This window comes from Cherax quadricarinatus, chromosome 3 (genome assembly GCF_038502225.1).
Source record: "Cherax quadricarinatus isolate ZL_2023a chromosome 3, ASM3850222v1, whole genome shotgun sequence".
NCBI lineage: Eukaryota > Metazoa > Arthropoda > Malacostraca > Decapoda > Parastacidae > Cherax > Cherax quadricarinatus.
Window position 1 is genome coordinate 21,308,363 of NC_091294.1, and position 18,501 is coordinate 21,326,863.

The 18,501-nt window shown below is 40.5% G+C and overlaps 1 protein-coding gene across 1 annotated transcript in view; it reads right to left on the minus strand.

The window, feature by feature from the left end:
• Window positions 1–2,093: 2,093 nt before the first annotated feature.
• LOC138853519 (tigger transposable element-derived protein 1-like) overlaps window positions 2,094–18,501 on the minus strand; it is a 176,560-nt gene continuing 160,152 nt past the window's right edge. Inside the window, exon 2 of the mRNA XM_070090677.1 lies at window positions 2,094–6,033. Coding sequence (XP_069946778.1) covers window positions 4,830–6,033 — 1,204 coding nt within the window. The 3' untranslated portion in view covers window positions 2,094–4,829. The remainder of the gene's footprint in view (window positions 6,034–18,501) is intronic.

The following is an 18,501-nucleotide window of genomic DNA, read 5'->3' on the forward strand; positions in this document are numbered from 1 at the left end:
AAAAATCCTGGAGCATGCAGTGCATAATGAGAAAAAAAAACTCCGACCGATTTTTTTAATTAAAATGCCGACTCTGTGGTCTATTTTCGTATAGTATTTATGGTTGTATTCTCGTTTTCTTGGTCTCATTTGATAGAATGGAAAACATATTATAGAAATAGAGGTGATTTTGATTGATTTTACTATAAAAAGACCCTAGAAATGGAGCTCAAAGTAGGGGAAATGTTTGATTTTTGCCAATGTTCAAAAGTAAACAAATGATGCCATTGTCCAACAAATGTCCAACTAGCCATTCTAATATGCAGTCATGAATGGGTTGATGTTATTTATACAATTATTACAGTATTGCAGTAGTCTGCATAATAGTAAGTCTTCTATTTTTTGTTTGAATAAAAATTCAAAATAGAAAGCAAGAGTAATATCAGAGGGGCCTGGAGACATGACTGATGAGCAAAGAAAATGTTATTTTAGAGCCAGGAATGTCTGCATTGTTCATTCTGGACCTTATTTTGAAATTGTCATATTTTTTAGTTTTCGTGAAATTGGCCAAATTGCAAATTTCTGACCACATTATTAGGTAGTTGAAATCGGTAAATGGGCAGTTTCTTGTACTCAATCAATAGAAAAAAATGGAGTTCTAAAGAAATAGCTATGAGTTTAGGCAACTGGAACAATGGAATTAGCCGAAAATAGGGCTCAAAGTGGGCGAAATCGCCGATTTGTAAACAGCGCCAAGGTCGCTAACTTCGCGAGAGCATAATTCCGTCAGTTTTCCATCAAATTTCGTTTTTTTGGTGTCATTACAATCGGGAGAAGATTCTCTATCATTTCATAAGAAAAATAATTTTTTTTTTTTTAAATTCTGCGACACCAGGAGACACCTCAGGATCGGGGGTTGCGACAGTCAAAGGGTTAAAGATAGATTTACATGCACAAAAGAATGAACATTCAACATGACAGTTACCTTTATTGAAGGCTGTTGCTGATGAATGGAAGACAGGGAGGAGAGAGGGAAGAGAGGTTATTGTTTGGAAGGGGAATCCCCCTCCATAAGGAGGATAAGTTGGATAAATACATGAGTGAGAGGGGTTGGATTTGAGTGGGACTTGCATATCAGAGCTTATTTCTTGGGTAGCATTGAAAATTGGGTTGGGCAAATGTTTTGTTAGTGGGATGAATTGTAAAGGACCTGCCTAGTATGGGCCAACAGGCCTGCTGCAGGGTTCCTCCTTTCTTATGTTCTTATGTTTTTATGACTCTAGGTCACTTCAGGGGTCACTTCCCTAGCATAAATATAGATTTACATGCAGAAAAGAATGCCAAATAAATGTAAAGTACTAATAAAATGTATAAATGAACATTGGGAATAGGGGTAGTTGATGAGTGGAATGGTCTGCCTAGTAGGGTGATCAAAGCTAAAACATTGGGTAGTTTCAAATTTAGGTTGGATAAATACATTAGTGAGAGGGGTTGGGTTTGAATCAGTCTTGCACATGAGTAAATAGGTTTATCAAAGCTTATTGCTTGGGTATAGCAGTTATGCTGTTAGTGGGTTGGATTTGTGAAGGACCGGCCTAGTATGTGCCAACAGGCCTATTGCAGTGTTCCTCCTTTCTTATGTTCTAAAAGCTATGGCTTGGGTAGTTTCAAATTTAGGCTGGATAAATACGTACATGAGTGAGAGGGGGGTTGGATTTGAGTCGGACTTGCACCTGACTATGGAACTGAACTTCTCCAGGCTGAGGGACTGACAACCTCAAATTCTACGACTTCTAGGGTGACGGACTGATTACATCGTCTTCACATCTCTACTGTTCCTGCCTACTTTCTGTATTCGACTGAAGAAGCCTACTGTGTAGGCGAAACGTTTCGGAATAAAGTTGCCTAATTGTTGCCTATGTGTCTTACAAGTTGTGCAAGAATGGTATATAATACCGACAAGATGAAATTAAGACACATGTGCAACATCTGGGTATCTTTATTGTAGACGTTTCGTCATCCAGTGGCTTTATCAATACAAATTCTGGGTATCTTTATTGTAGACGTTTCACCATCCAGTGGCTTCATCAATCAATTTGTATTGATAAAGCCACTGGATGGCGAAACGTCTACAATAAAGATACCCAGATGTTGCACATGTGTCTTAATTTCATCTTGTCGGTATTATATACCATTCTTGCACAACTTGTCAGACACTGCAACATCATGGAATCTTGATTCTGAGGACATGTACATAACCTTCACAACTATGACAACTACTACTACAACTAACCCATCTCTTTGGGAAGGACCTACTTCCACTGGGGAATCCCGCCTACCAGTGACTATGCCCTCGTCTGCTACACCTGACATTACTATATAAGCGCCAGGCTCCTTGCTTCTGCTTCTGAATCTCCACGACTATGGTGCTCTTTGCACCTACTCCAAGGTTGAGGGACTGATTACCTCATCTTCCGTATATAGTCCTATCTTCAAGCTATGTCCTAGAATTTGTATTGATAAAGCCACTGGATGGCGAAATGTCTACAATAAAGATACCCAGATGTTGCACATGTGTCTTAATTTTATCACAGTGGTGACATGTACTTAGCACAGTGGTGACGTGTACTTAGCTCAGTGGTGACGTGTACTTAGCTCAGTGGTGACGTGTACTTAACAGTGGTGACGTGTACTTAGCTAGAGTGGTGATGTGTACTTAGCTCAGTGGTGACGTGTACTTAGCTCTGTGAAGACCTGTTTGTGTGCTCTCTGTGAATCTGAACCAGGATGCCCTCTCTTGAGCAACTTTACCAGCAGCTGAAAGAAGAGCTTAGGGATGCTAAGCAGGAGATACGGCGATTAACGGAGAACAAGAGGATTCGAAGTAATCCTCCTGTTGTGAGTCCCCAGGTTAAGAGGGGAACTTGGCCAGTGGCCTGGCAACATGGAACCAAGCTGAGGATCAAGAAGGCTGTTGGAGAGGTAGAAACAACGAGGACCCAGAAGACTACTGTGGAAACTTCCAACCCATTTTCGGTGCTACCTGACGAATGTGGGTGTTCTACTGGGAATGTCACAACGAGCACCAAAGAAGCATTGGCTGACGTGAGCGAGACATCCCTAGAAACCCCAACGAAAACCATCGAGAACGTCTTGACAAATTCCACAAGTGGTGTAACGCAACCTGTCGAATGTGAGTCGACTACTGGGAGCATCACGACGGACAACGCCAAGGAAGGTAAAAACATTGTTGTTGTTGGGGATAGCCAGATTAGGTACATGGATAGGGTATTTTGCTTGAAGGATAGGAGTAGGAGGCAGAGAGTGTGTTTTCCTGGGGCTGGGATGAAGGATATTGTTAGCAGTCTGGATAACATCATGTGAGGTAATGGGAGCAATCCTATTATCTGTCTCAGTGCTGGAGGCAACGATGTTGGCAGACGTAGGAGTGAGGACCTTATTAGCAGGTATAAGTCAGCAATAGAGATAATTAGGAGGAAGGGTGGGAAACCTGTCATATGTGGCATTTTGCTAAGGAGAGGAGTTGGAAATGAATGGTTGTCCAGGGAAATTGGTGTCAATTGTTGGCTGGACAAATACTGTAAGGAAAATGCAGTAACATTCATTGACAACTGGGACCTCTTCTATGGCCAGGGATGGGGTTCACTTATCTAGGTTTGGGGTGGGAGCACTGGCCAACACAGTTGAGGGAGCAGTTAGGTCTTTAAACTAGAAATAGATAGTGGTATGGGTTTCCGTGGAAAATCAATGAATATTGAGTGTAACGATAGTGTGAGTTTTAAGGAAACCAGTTATAGGCAAAATGAGGAAGAGTTATTGATGAACATAGGAAAGCCAATGGCATTAGGTGATAAGGAGAGCAACAGGCATAGTGGAGGAACAGAAATCAGGAAGAAAAAAGAGAAGGGAGGGTTCTTGAATATATATTACACAAATAGTCGTAGTGCTAGGAACAAGATGGACGAGTTGAGACTAGTTGCTAGTGCAGGTAACATTGAAGTATTTGCCTTAACTGAGACGTGGTTCAATACAAAAAAATCGGGACATGCCTGCTGAGTGTCACATGCAGGGTTTTAAGTTGTTCCAAGTGGACAGAAGTATCGGGAAGAGGGGTAGGGTGGCACTGTATGTCCGAGATCGCTTGAACTGTTGCATAAAAACAGGTATAAAGTCTGAAACCCATACTGAGTCTGTTTGGATAAAATTTTCAGAGGGACATGAAAAATTGATTTTAGGTGTAATATACCGTCCCCCAAACTTAGATAGGGACCAAGGGAGACTACTATGGGAGGAAACTGTTAAGGCCACCAGGCATGATAACGTAGTAATTCTAAGAGACTAACTTTAGTCATATTGATTTTAATTTCTTGACTGGGAATTTAGAATCAAACGACTTCTTAGAAGTAGTTCAGGATTGTTTTTTGAAGCAGTTTGTGACAGAGCCTACAAGGGGAAATAACTTGCTTGACTTAGTTCTGGCAAACAATGAATCCCTTGTTAATAATTTAGAAATTTCAGAGGAACTTGGTGCTAGCGACCACAAATCAATTACAGTGGACCCCCGGTTAACGATTTTAATCCGTGCAAGAGGGGTAATTGTTATGCGAAATAATCGTTATGTGAATGAATTTTCCCCATAAGAAATAATGGAAATAAAATTAATCCGTGCAAGACACCCAAAAGTATGAAAAAAAAATTTTTTTTACCACATGAAATATTAATTTTAATACACACAAACTGAAAAAGGCATGCACACTTACATGACACTTACTTTTATTGAAGATCTGGTGATGATTGATGGGATGGGAGGAGGGGAGAGCATTATCTTCTTACTGTTTAGAAGGGGAATCCCCTTCCATTAGGACTTGAGGTAGCAAGTCCTTTTCTGGGGTTACTTCCCTTCTTCTTTTAATGCCACTAGGGCCAGCTTCAGAGTCACTGGACTTCTTTCGCACAAATCTGTCCATAGTGGCCTGTACCTCTCGTTCCTTTATGACTTCCCTAAAGTGTTTCACAACATTGTCAGTGTACAGGTTGCCAACACGGCTTGCAATAGCTGTGTGAGGGTGATTTTCATCCATGAAGGTTTGCACTTCAAGCCACTTTGCACAGATTTCCTTTATCTTTGTAGTAGGCAACTTCTTCAATTTCTCTCTCCCCTCCTCTGAACCAGTTTCCCCAGGTCTGGCCTCTTGCTCTTGAAGTTGATCTATCAGCTCATCAGTGGTTAGTTCTTCATTGTCCTCCTCCACCAACTCTTCCACATCCTCCCCACTAACCTCCAACCCCAAGGACTTTCCCAATGCCACAATGGATTCCTCAACTGGCACAGGATTCTCAGGGTTAGCCTCAAACCCTTCAAAATCCCTTTTGTCTACACATTCTGGCCACAGTTTCTTCCAAGCAGAGTTCAAGGTCCTCTTAGTCACTTCCTCCCAAGCCTTACCTATAAGGTTTACACAATTGAGGATATTAAAGTGATCTCTCCAAAACTCTCTTAGAGTCAGTTGAGTTTCTGAGGTCATTACAAAGCACCTTTCAAACAGAGCTTTTGTGTACAGTTTCTTGAAGTTGGAAATAACCTGCTGGTCCATGGGCTGCAGGAGAGGAGTGGTATTAGGAGGCAAAAACTTCACCTTAATGAAGCTCATGTCCCCATAAAGTCGCTCTGCCACGTCTGTAGGATGACCAGGGGCATTGTCTAACACCAGGAGGCACTTAAGTTCTAATTTCTTTTCAGTTAGGTAATCTTTCACATTGGGGGCAAATGCATGGTGTAACCAGTTATAGAAAAATTCCCTAGTGACCCATGCCTTACTGTTTGCCCTCCACAGCACACACAAATTATCCTTGAGGACATTCTTTTGCCTGAACGCTCTGGGAGTTTCAGAGTGATACACTAATAAAGGCTTCACTTTGCAATCACCAGTAGCATTGGCACACATGAGAAGAGTAAGCCTGTCTTTCATAGGCTTATGTCCTGGGAGTGCCTTTTCCTCCTGAGTAATGTAGGTCCTGCTTGGCATTTTCTTCCTGAACAGGCCTGTTTCATCACAATTAAACACTTGTTCAGGTTTCAGTCCTTCAGTTTCTATGTACTCCTTGAATTCCTGCAAATATTTTTCAGCCGCTTTGTGGTCCGAACTGGCAGCCTCACCATGCCTTATCACACTATGGATGCCACTACGCTTCTTAAATCTCTCAAACCAACCTTTGCTGGCCTTAAATTCACTCACATCATCACTAGTTGCAGGCATTTTTTTAATTAAATCGTCATGCAACTTCCTAGCCTTTTCACATATGATCGCTTGAGAGACGCTATCTCCTGCTAGCTGTTTTTCATTTATCCACACCAATAAGAGTCTCTCAACATCTTCCATCACTTGCGATCTTTGTTTCGAAAACACAGTTAAACCTTTGGCAAGAACAGCTTCCTTGATTGTCTTTTTGGTGCCCACAATAGTAGCGATGGTTGATTGGGGTTTCTTGTACAACTTGACTAGGTCGGCGATACGCACTCCACTTTCATACTTATCAATGATCTCTTTCTTCATTTCAATGGGTATTCTTACCCTTATTGGTGTACGGTTGGCACTAGAAGCTTTCTTGGGGCCCATGGTCACTTATTTTCCAGAAACAGCACCGAAAACACTGTAATAATACGAAATATTCCGAGTGTATGCTTGGATGTTAGCGCGGAGGCTGGCTGGTAAACAATGGCACGGGCGGCACATGTGAGGCTGGCTGAGGGCGCACATTGGACGCGTCTCGGACGAAAATCGGTGAGCGGGTTTTTAATCGGTATGCGCGGCAAAAATTTTGCGATTAAAGTAAGCGGTATGCGAAATAATCGCTATGTGATGCCATCGTTATGCGGGGGTCCACTGTACTTTAAGCATTGACTGGACGTATGATAGTAGGGTTAACTCAGTAACAGTTCCAGATTTTCACTTAGCAGATTACAATGGCCTAACCTCCATAGTGGGAAAATTTATGGAATCAATAATTGCCGAGGCAGTTCGTAGCCACCTTGAAAAGCATAAATTAATCAACGAATCTCAGCATGGTTTTACAAAGGGGCGTTCCTGCCTTACGAATTTATTAACTTTTTTCACTAAGGTATTTGAGGAGGTAGGTCATGGTAATTAATGAATATGATATTGTGTATATGGACTTCAGTAAGGCTTTTGACAGGGTCCCACATCAGAGACTATTGAGGAAAATTAAAGCACATGGAATAGGAGGAGAAATTTTTTCCTGGATCGAGGCATGGTTGACAAATAGGCAGCAGAGAGTTTGCATAAATGGGGAGAAATCAGAGTGGGGAAGCGTTACGAGCGGTGTTCCACAGGGGTCAGTGTTGGGCCCCCTGCTGTTCACAATCTACATAAACGACATAGATGAGGGTATAAAGAGCGACATCGGCAAGTTTGCCGATGACACCAAAATAGGCCATCGAATTCATTCTGACGAGGACATTCGAGCACTCCAGGAAGATTTGAATAGACTGATGCAGTGGTCGGAGAAGTGGCAGATGCAGTTTAATATAGACAAATGCAAAGTTCTAAATGTTGGACAGGACAATAACCATGCCACATATAAACTAAATAATGTAGATCTTAATATTACGGATTGCGAAAAAGATTTAGGAGTTCTGGTTAGCAGTAATCTGAAACCAAGACAACAGTGCATAAGTGTTCGCAATAAAGCTAATAGAATCCTTGGCTTCATATCAAGAAGCATAAATAATAGGAGTCCTCAGGTTGTTCTTCAACTCTATACATCCTTGGTTAGGCCTCATTTAGATTATGCTGCACAGTTTTGGTCACCGTATTACAGGATGGATATAAATTCTCTGGAAAATGTACAAAGGAGGATGACAAAGTTGATCCCATGTATCAGAAACCTTCCCTATGAGGATAGACTAAGCGCCCTGAATCCGCACTCTCTAGAAAGACGTAGAATTAGGGGGGATATGATTGAGGTGTATAAATGGAAGACAGGAATAAATAAAGGGGATGTAAATAGTGTGCTGAAAATACCTAGCCTAGACAGGACTCGCAGCAATGGTTTTAAGTTGGAAAAATTCAGATTCAGGAAGGATATAGGAAAGTACTGGTTTGGTAATAGAGTTGTGGATGAGTGGAACAAACTCCCGAGTACAGTTATAGAGGCCAAAACGTTGTGTAGCTTTAAAAATAGGTTGGATAAATACATGAGTGGATGTGGGTGGGTGTGAGCTGGACCTGATAGCTTGTGCTACCAGGTCGGTTGCCGTGTTCCTCCCTTAAGTCAATGTGACCTGACCTGACAAGGTTGGGTGCATTGGCTTAAGCCGGTAGGAGACTTGGACCTGCCTCGCATGGGCCAGTAGGCCTTCTGCAGTGTTCCTTCGTTCTTATGTTCTTATGTTCTTAGAGAACACTTATCATCTGTAGACTGGAGTAACGAAGAGAGCTATCAGTATAACAGCTTTCTTAACACAATACATGCTGCCCAAAGGACATTTATCCCATATAAGGAAATTAGATCGAATAGAAATGACCCCAAATGGATTAATAATAGGCTCAAATATCTTTTAGGACAAGAAAGGAATTTATAGGCATATCAAAAGAGGTGAGGGTCGTCTTATGAATCAATATATTGACATTAACCCTTTGACTGTCACAACCCCCAATCCTGAGGTGTCTCCTGGTGTCACAAAATTTCAAAAAAAAATAAAAAATTATTTTTTCTTATGAAATGATAGAGAATATTTTCCCAATTGTAAAGATGCCAAAAAAATGAAATTTGATGGAAAACTGATGGAATTACGCTCTCGTGAAGTTAGTGACCTAGGCGATATTTACAAATCGGTGATTTTGCCCACTTTGAGCCCTATTTTCGGCTAATTCCATTATTCCAGTCAACCAGACTCATAGCTATTTCTTCAGAGCTCCATTTTTTCCATCGATTGAGTACAAGAAACTGCCCATTTACTGATTCAACTACCCAATTTGGCCAATTTCACAAAAATTAAAAAATATGACAATTTCAAAATAAGGTCCAGAATGAACAATGCAGATATTCCTGGCTCTAAAATAACATTTTCTTTGTTCATCAGTCATGTCTCCAGGCCCCTCTGATATTACTCTTGCTTTTTATTTTGAATTTTTATTCAAACAAAAAATAGAAGATTTACTGTTATGCAGACTACTGCAATATTGTAATAATTGTATAAATAACATCAACCCATTCATGACTGCATATTAAAATGGCTACTTGGACATTTATTGGACAATGACATCATTTGTTTACTTTTGAACATTGGCAAAAATCAAACATTTCCCGTACTCTGTGCTCCGTTTCCAGGTTCTTTTTATAGTAAAATTAATCAAAATCACCTCTATTTCTATAATATAGTTTCCATTCTATCAAATGAGACCAAGAAAATGAGAATACAACCACAAATACTATACGAAAATAGACCACAAAGTTGGCATTTTAATTAAAAACGGTCGGAGTTTTTTTTTTCTCATTATGCACTACGTGCTCCAGGATTTTTTTTATATGGTGCACACTGACCACACAGACACATTCTCTCACATGTGGGTCTACCAGCTTTCTCCTGCTTGATTTGAAGCCGCTAGAATTTATGAGTATATATACGGCCGCAACAGTCAAAGGGTTAAGAGGGACATTAAAAAGGGGATAAGGAAGGCTAAACGGGACTATGAAATTAAAGTTGCTAGGGATTCGAAAACTAACCCAGAAGGTTTTTTCCAGGTTTATAGAACAAAAGTTAGAGATAAGATAGGTCCCCTTAAAAATAACTCTGGGCATCTCACTGACAGGGAGAATGAAATGTAAAGTAAAAGGACACAAGTGCAACTAATGTGGCATTTTATTGTGGCAACGTTTCGTCCTCCAGGAGCTTTGTCAAGCCGATACAAACAGTATATGGACACAGAGGGTATATATAAAGGCTCAGAGTGAGGTGCAATACTAGTGAGGTACCATATCGATGTTCACAGGTGGTAGTAGTAGTGACAAAAGTTGTAGTAGTAGTAGTAAGACAATATGGTAGAGCAATTAATTCGTACATGAGTGAAAGGATATAAAAGTTATTACTTGGGTAACATAAAAATAGGTTGGACAAACATAGACTGGAAAGAGAAGGCCTGTTTCAGTGTTCACCCTCTGTAATGTGCCCTGTGTAGTATAACAGGAGAGACTATGTGATGGCAGGGTTTACTGTTTTCAGGAGGATTCTTTCTAAGACTTCAGAGATGGTGAAGCTGCCGTTGTTTTGTTTAATAGTATTCGAAACAGCGATCAGTGCTGATTCGAGGCACTTGCGTCTGCAGAAATTAGTTTCTTTGATCACTAATTGGGCGTCCCTGAATTTCATGAGATGATTGGTGGAATTTCGGTGTTGTACACAGGCGTTGTTCAGGTTATCATTCCTACATGCGTAAATGTGTTCATTGAGGCGGGTGTCGAGGTTTCTTGCTGTTTCACCTACATAAATCTTGTCACAGCCTCCACAGGGTATATTGTAAACCCCTGCATTGACTGGTTCATGGTGCTTTGATTTTGTCCTGGTTAGATCCTTTATTGAAGTGCCAGAAGCGATGGCGACTCTGGTGTTAGCTTGTGAAAGTACTTTGGGACTCAAATTTACCATCAACATACGCAAACCTAACTATCAACTCAATCTAGTTACCAGGAACCATAGACACAGTGACAGCAACTTCCTGAAGGGTTATATACAGGGTCTTCTCACTGCAGCTTTATGCGAACCTTCTTCTTCTAATCTTCCTAGACGATACATCACTGCCCTTAAGAACCTTGCCAACGACCCCAACATTATCATCACCACCGCCGACAAAGGAGGTGGAGTCGTCATACTCAACACCAGTGACTACAACACTAAAATGATGGGCCTTTTGAATGATCAGTCTACATACGAACCCATCAGCACTCAACAGTGGGAAACACTCACCAAAGATTTTCTATACAAAACCAGACAAATACTCAAACGCACTAGAGAAGGGAAGAAACTTCTGTACTTGTTACCAAGCAACCCTAAACCAGCACACATGTATGGTTTACCCAAGACCCATAAACACAATATTCCTCTCAGACCCATCACGTCAGGTATAGGCAGTGCTCCACACAAACTAGCCGGAGCTCTTGCCAAACATCTTTCCTGCCTTCTGGGGACCATCAGCCCCGCTCATCTTAAACACTCAGGCGACCTTCTCAACCGCATACGCAACCTCTCCATCCGTAACAAGAAACTAAGCAGTTTGGGCGTGACTTCCCTCTTCACAAAAGTACCTACCACAAAAGCCATCGAGGTTCTACGACGTAAAGTCAATCAGGACCTTAATCTTCCTCTACCTCCCGGAGATTTTGTTGACTTGATTGAACTCTGTGTTAATTTCAACTGTTTTTCTTTCAACAACAAGCTCTACAAACAAACCTACGGCATGGGAATGGGGTCCCCCATCAGTGCCGTCCTAGCCAACTTATACATGGAACACCTAGAGTCCGAACACTTCGCAAACATCATCCCTTCAAGCGTCACTTGGTTACATTATGTGGACGACATCCTCGTAATAACTCCCAAACGTTTTGATGTACGGAATCTTCAGGCAAGGCTCAACGCAGTTGAACCGGCGATCCAGTTTACACAAGAAGAAGAGTCCAATGACAAGCTACCTTTCCTCGACATCCTCATTCACAAAGTAGACAACAACCAAAGATTTCAAGTTTATCGGAAACCTACCAATAAAAATGATCTCATACACTTCTATTCCAGTCAAGATACCAAGACCAAAAGAGGCATCATCATCGGGTTTTTCCTAAGAGCATACCGAATTTGTAGTCCTGAGTTTCTTGACGAGGAATGTACATACATTCACCAAACCTCACTGAGTTACATTTTCCTTCCTTTTTCATCAAAGACTGCAAGAAAAGAGCTCTTCCGATCATTAATTCTCCACGCACCAACACCACTCCCAACAAAGTTATAATTCTTCCCAACAGCTAGGTTGCACTGAACATTTCCAAAGCACTTTCACAAGCTAACACCAGAGTCGCCATCGCTTCTAGCACTTCAATAAAGGATCTAACCAGGACAAAATCAAAGCACCATGAACCAGTCAATGCAGGGGTTTACAATATACCCTGTGGAGGCTGTGACAAGATTTATGTAGGTGAAACAGCAAGAAACCTCGAAACCCGCCTCAATGAACACATTTACGCATGTAGGAATGATAACATGAACAACGCCTGTGTACAACACCGAAGTTCCACCAATCATCTCATGAAATTCAGGGACGCCCAATTAGTGATCAAAGAAACTAATTTCCGCAGACGCAAGTGCCTCGAATCAGCACTGATCGCCGTTTCGAATACTATTAAACAAAACAACGGCAGCTTCACCATCTCTGAAGTCTTAGAAAGAATCCTCCTGAAAACAGTAAACCCTGCCATCACATAGTCTCTCCTGTTATACTACACAGGGCACATTACAGAGGGTGAACAATGAAACAGGCCTTCTCTTTCCAGTCTATGTTTGTCCAACCTATTTTTATGTTACCCAAGTAATAACTTTTATATCCTTTCACTCATGTACGAATTAATTGCTCTACCATATTGTCTTACTACTACTACTACAACTTTTGTCACTACTACTACTACCACCTGTGAACATCGATATGGTACCTCACTAGTATTGCACCTCACTCTGAGCCTTTATATACCCTCTGTGTCCATATACTGTTTGTATCGGCTTGACAAAGCTCCTGGAGAGCGAAACATTGCCACATTAAAATGTCACATTAGTTGCACTTGTGTCCTTTTACTTTACATAATGTCGGTAATTCTACCAACATTATTACAATATGAAATGTGTTCTATTCTTAATTATTTTCTCTCGGTTTTCACTCAGGAAGACAATGACAATATCCCAGTAATTAATTTTTATTGTGGGCTTGAAGATGATAAATTATGCAATATCACAGTCACAGTTGGATATGCTGAATGCTGAAGACAGAGTAAAACAACTGAAGCTAAATCATGTTTATAAAATTGCTCACAAACAATGTCCAGAATATCTTGCTGTCAATTTTGTCAAGGTTGGGAACCAAAGCAATCATAGTACAAGGGGGAGAGAGCACAACTTTGTAGTACCCACAGTCAGTGGCCAGGCTTCAAACACCTTTTATTGTACAGCAATAAAGGAATGGAACAGACTGCCCGCACATGTCAAAGCCAGTCATAGCATGAACCAGTTCAAGAAGAGTGCCAAAAGGTGTCTGATGAATGTAGCTACAGAAAGGGAGGGGAATGATTTTCTATTTTTTAGCTAACATACGTGTAAATTTTACCATATTCCTAGTAATGACCCTCGTATTGTAGATAGTCTTAATGACCTTGGTGTAGTAGATAGTCTTTTTAGTATGATAATAAGATGTTACCCTCATTGTAGAATAATAAGAAAATATTATAACCTTTATATTATAAAAATAAGGTAAAAGGACCCCAATGGAAATAAGTCACTCTGTCTGACTTTTTTGGGTTATCCCAGGTTCTCTACACATATGCTGCTATGTATGATAATTCTATGTAACTGTATTTGTGTATACCTGAATAAACTTACTTACTTACTTACTAGCGAAATGGTTATCAAACAGATAGACCGGTTAAAGCAAAATAAATCCCCGGGCCCTGATGAACTTTTTTCAAGGATTCTTAAAGAGTGTAAAGTGGAACTCTGTGAACCTTTAACAAATATTTTTAATTTATTTCTTCAAACAAGTGTAGTGCCTGATATGTGGAAGATGGCTAATGTAATTCCTATTTTTAAAGCAGGGGACAAGTCGTTACCGTCAAATTACCGCCCAATAAGCCTAACCTCAATTGTAGGCAAATTACTAGTCAATTATAGCTGATAATATAAGAAGCCATCTCGATAGGCATAATTTGATTAATGATACTCAACATGGTTTCACCAGGGGCCATTCCTGCCTAACTAATTTATTAACCTTCTTCAGCAAAGCCGTTGATCAGAATAAAGAATTCGATATTGTTTATTTAGATTTTAGTAAGGCTTTTGATAGAGTGCCGCATCAGAGACTTTTGAAGAAAGTAGCTGCTCATGGCATTAGGGAAAAAGTGCTGTCATGGATCGAGTCATGGCTCACTAATAGGAGGCAGAGAGTGTGCATAAATGGGGTTAAATCTGAGTGGGGATCTGTAACAAGTGGCGTTCCGCAGGGATCAGTTTTAGGCCCATTGTTGTTTATTATATATATAAACGACCTTGACAAGGGAATTACTAGTGACATAAGCAAATTTGCTGATGACATGAAGATAGGTAGGATAATCGATTCAGACGTTGATGTCTCACATCTTCAGGAGGATTTAGACAAACTCAATTTGTGGTCAGAAAAGTGGCAGATGCAGTTCAATGTAGATAAATGTAAAGTTCTAAAGCTAGCCTGTTTGTGAAATTAAGACACATGTGCAACATCTGGGTATATTTATTGTAGACGTTTCGCCATCCAGTGGCTTTATCAATACAAATTCTAGGACATAGCTTGAAGACAGTAGGACTATATACTGAAGAAGTGCTTTGTGTGCTCCCCGTGGACTGAACCAAGATGCCCTCCATCGAGCAACTTTACCAGCAGCTTAAGGAAGAATTGAGGGTAGCGAAGATAGAGATACGAAGACTGACTGAGGAAAACAAGAGGATTCGTAGTATTCCTCCCGTTTCAAGTCCCCAGGTCAAGAAGGGATCGTGGTCAGTGGCTGGACAGCAGGGGACGACGAAGTTGACGATCAAGAAGACAAATGGAAAGCCAGAAACGATGAAGAAGAAAGAGACTGCTGTGGAAACTCTTGTGGAAACCTCCAACGCATTCTCAGTGCTACCCGACGAATGTGAGACGACTACTGGGACCGTCACGACAAACGACAACAAGGAAGGTAAGAATATTGTTGTTGTTGGGGATAGCCAGGTTAGATACATGGATAGGGCATTCTGCTTGAAGGACAGGAGTAGGAGACAGAGGGTTTGCTTTCCTGGGGCTGGGATGGAGGACATTGTTAGCCGGCTTGACAACATCATGAACGGTAATGGGATCAATCCTATTATTTGCCTCAATGCTGGAGGCAATGATGTAGGCAAGCGTAGAAGTGAGGATTTAGTTAGGAAGTTCAGGACAGCTATAGACATCATTAGGAAGAAGGGGGGGGCACCCTGTTATATGTGGCATTTTGCCAAGAAGAGGTGTTGGTAATGAATGGTTGTCCAGAGCAATTGGTATTAATTGTTGGCTGGATAAACACTGTAAGGATAATGCAGTACCATTCATTGACAACTGGGACAACTTCTATGGCTGAAATGACATGTATGCCAGGGATGGGGTTCACTTATCCAGGGCAGGTGTGGGCTTTCTTGCTAACTCAGTTGAGGGGGTTGTTAGGACTTTAAACTAGGATTAGTTAGAGGTATAGGTTTAGAAATGATAAATAATGAGTATGGATATATTGACTTATGCTCTGATATTAAGAATCTTAATAGTAACTGTCATGGAGTAACTCTGGATAATGATAATTTCAGAAATTTTGTAAAAACAAAGATGAATAGGAAAAATGTGCAGAAGAAAAAACGTATGATGGTATTTTATGCTAACAGTCAAAGTGCAAGAAATAAAATTAATGAACTACGTTTGGTAGCATGTGCTGGGAACTTTGATATCATTGCATTAACTGAAACGTGGTATGATTTAAAGAGTCGGGATATGACTGCTGAGTGCAATATACAGGGATTTAAGTTGTTCAATGTGGATAGATGTAATGGGAAGGGGGGAGGAGTTGCATTATATGTTCGAGAAAATATTAATTGTTGCATAAAAACAGGTATAAAAATAGATGGAGCGGTAGCAGAATCTGTTTGGGTAGAGTTTGTAGAGGGTCAAGAAAAACTAATTCTAGGTGTAATATACCGACCTCCAGGCTTGGATCACGATAGAGGGAGACTTCTTTGGGACGAAATTGTTAGGGCTTCTAGACACAATAACATAGTCATAGTAGGGGACTTTAACTTTAGTCAAATTGACTGGAATTCTTTGACAGGTAATCTAGAGTCCAGTGACTTTATGGAAACAGTTCAGGACTGTTTTCTGAAGCAGAGTGTAACAGAGCCTACCAGGGGTGATAATTTGCTAGACCTAGTCTTGTCAAATAAGGAAACACTCGTGAATAATCTGTTGATCACTAAAGAGCTTGGCGCAACTGATCACAAATCCATCACTTTTAGCATTAACTGGGAATGCAAGAATAATGATAATATAGTAAAAATCCCTGATTTCCGTTCTGCCGATTATAATGGACTTAGGGAATATCTGTCTAATCTTGATTGGGGGTTATCTAGCTAATGATTTAATTGATTATGGAGGGATCTGCTTTTATGATTTTTTTCTTAATAATGTACACCATGCCCAGAGTATATACATTCCCCAGAGAGATATTAGGTCTAATAATAACACTCCCAAATGGGTTAACAGTAGGTTAAAGCATCTATTAGGGGAGAAAAGGGGAATTTATAGGCGCATCAGAAGAGGAGAGGTTAACCTTACTGACCAATATGTTCAGCTTAAAAGAGAAGTAAAAAAGGGGATTAGAAAGGCTAAACGTGACGATGAAATTAGAGTTGCTAATGAATCAAAGACTAATCCAAAGGGGTTCTTTCAAGTGTATAGGACGAAGGTGAAGGAAAAAGTAGGACCTCTGAAAATTGGGAATGGACAGCTGACGGATAATGAACTGGAAATGTGTTCCTTATTTAATGACTAATTTTTTGTCAGTTTTTACACAGGAAGATGTAAATGAGATTCCAGTAATTAACAATTATTTAGTTCCTGATGAATTTAAATTAACTAATATTACTGTCACGAGGGACATGGTTATTAAACAGATAGACAAACTGAAGCAAAATAAGTCCCCAGGACCCAATGAGTTGTTTTCCAGGGTACTTAAGGAATGCAAGATGGAGCTTAGTCAGCCATTAACAAGTGTGTTTAATGCGTCCATCCTTACCGGTGTTGTGCCAGAGTTGTGGAAGATGGCTAATGTGGTTCCTATATTCAAATCAGGGAATAAGTCCGCTCCTTCAAATTACCGTCCAATAAGCCTGACATCTATAGTGGGCAAGTTATTAGAATCAATTATACCTGACATTTTTAGAAGTCACCTTGAAGAGCATAACTTGATAAATGAATCTCAGCATGGATTCACGAGAGGTCGTTCCTGCCTGACAAACTTGCTGACATTCTTCAATAGAACATTTGAGGCAGTTGACAGTGATAAGGAATATGATATTGTTTATTTGGATTTCAGTAAAGCCTTCGATAGAGTACCTCACAGGAGACTCTTGAAAAAAGTGGCAGCTCATGGTATAGGAGGTGAAGTTCTAGCATGGATAGAGGCATGGCTTACCAATAGAAAGCAGAGAGTTACCATTAATGGAGTGAAATCTGAATGGGGATTAGTCACTAGTGGCGTTCCACAAGGATCAGTTTTAGGCCCTCTCTTGTTCATAATTTACATTAATGACCTTGATGAAGGGATTACGAGCGACATGAGTAAGTTTGCTGATGATACAAAGATAGGCCGTATAATTCACTCTGAGGAGGATAGCAATGAACTTAAGGAGGATTTGGACAAATTAATGTCCTGGTCTGAAAAATGGCAGATGAAGTTCAATGTCAATAAGCGTAGGGTGCTGGCCCTTGGTAATGAAAATAACCCTCGAAGCTATAATCTAGGTGAAGTAGAGCTTGATCATACAGAATGTGAAAAGGACTTGGGAGTCATGGTGAGCAGAAATCTAAAGCCAAGGCAGCAGTGCCTTAGTGTGCGCAACAAGGCCAACAGATTACTTGGATTTATCTCAAGAAGTATAAGTAACAGAAGTCCAAAAGTTATTTTACAGCGCTATACATTACTAGTGAGCCCTCATTTAGATTATGCTGCTCAGTTTTGGTCCCCTTACTACAGGATGGATATAGACTCATTAGAGAACATACAGAGAAGAACGACTAAAATGATTTACTGTGTAAGGAGCCTCCCGTATGAAGATAGACTTAGAGCTTTAAATCTCCACTCTCTGGAGAGGCGTAGAATGAGGGGAGATATCATTGAAGTGTATAAGTGGATGACGGGCATAAACAAGGGAGATATTAATAAAGTACTGAGGGTGTCGAATCAGGTAAGAACCAGGAATAATGGATATAAGTTGGATAAATTTAGATTTAGAAAGGACATAGGTAAGTACTGGTTTTCTAACAGAGTTGTAGATGCGTGGAACAGTCTTCCCAGTGGGGTGATAGAGGCTGGGACCTTGGGTAGCTTTAAGAGGAGACTGGACAAATATATGAGTGGGAGGGGCTGGGTTTGATTGGTGTCATTGGGTAAGGGAGTTGTTTCTTGGGAAGCTTTAGG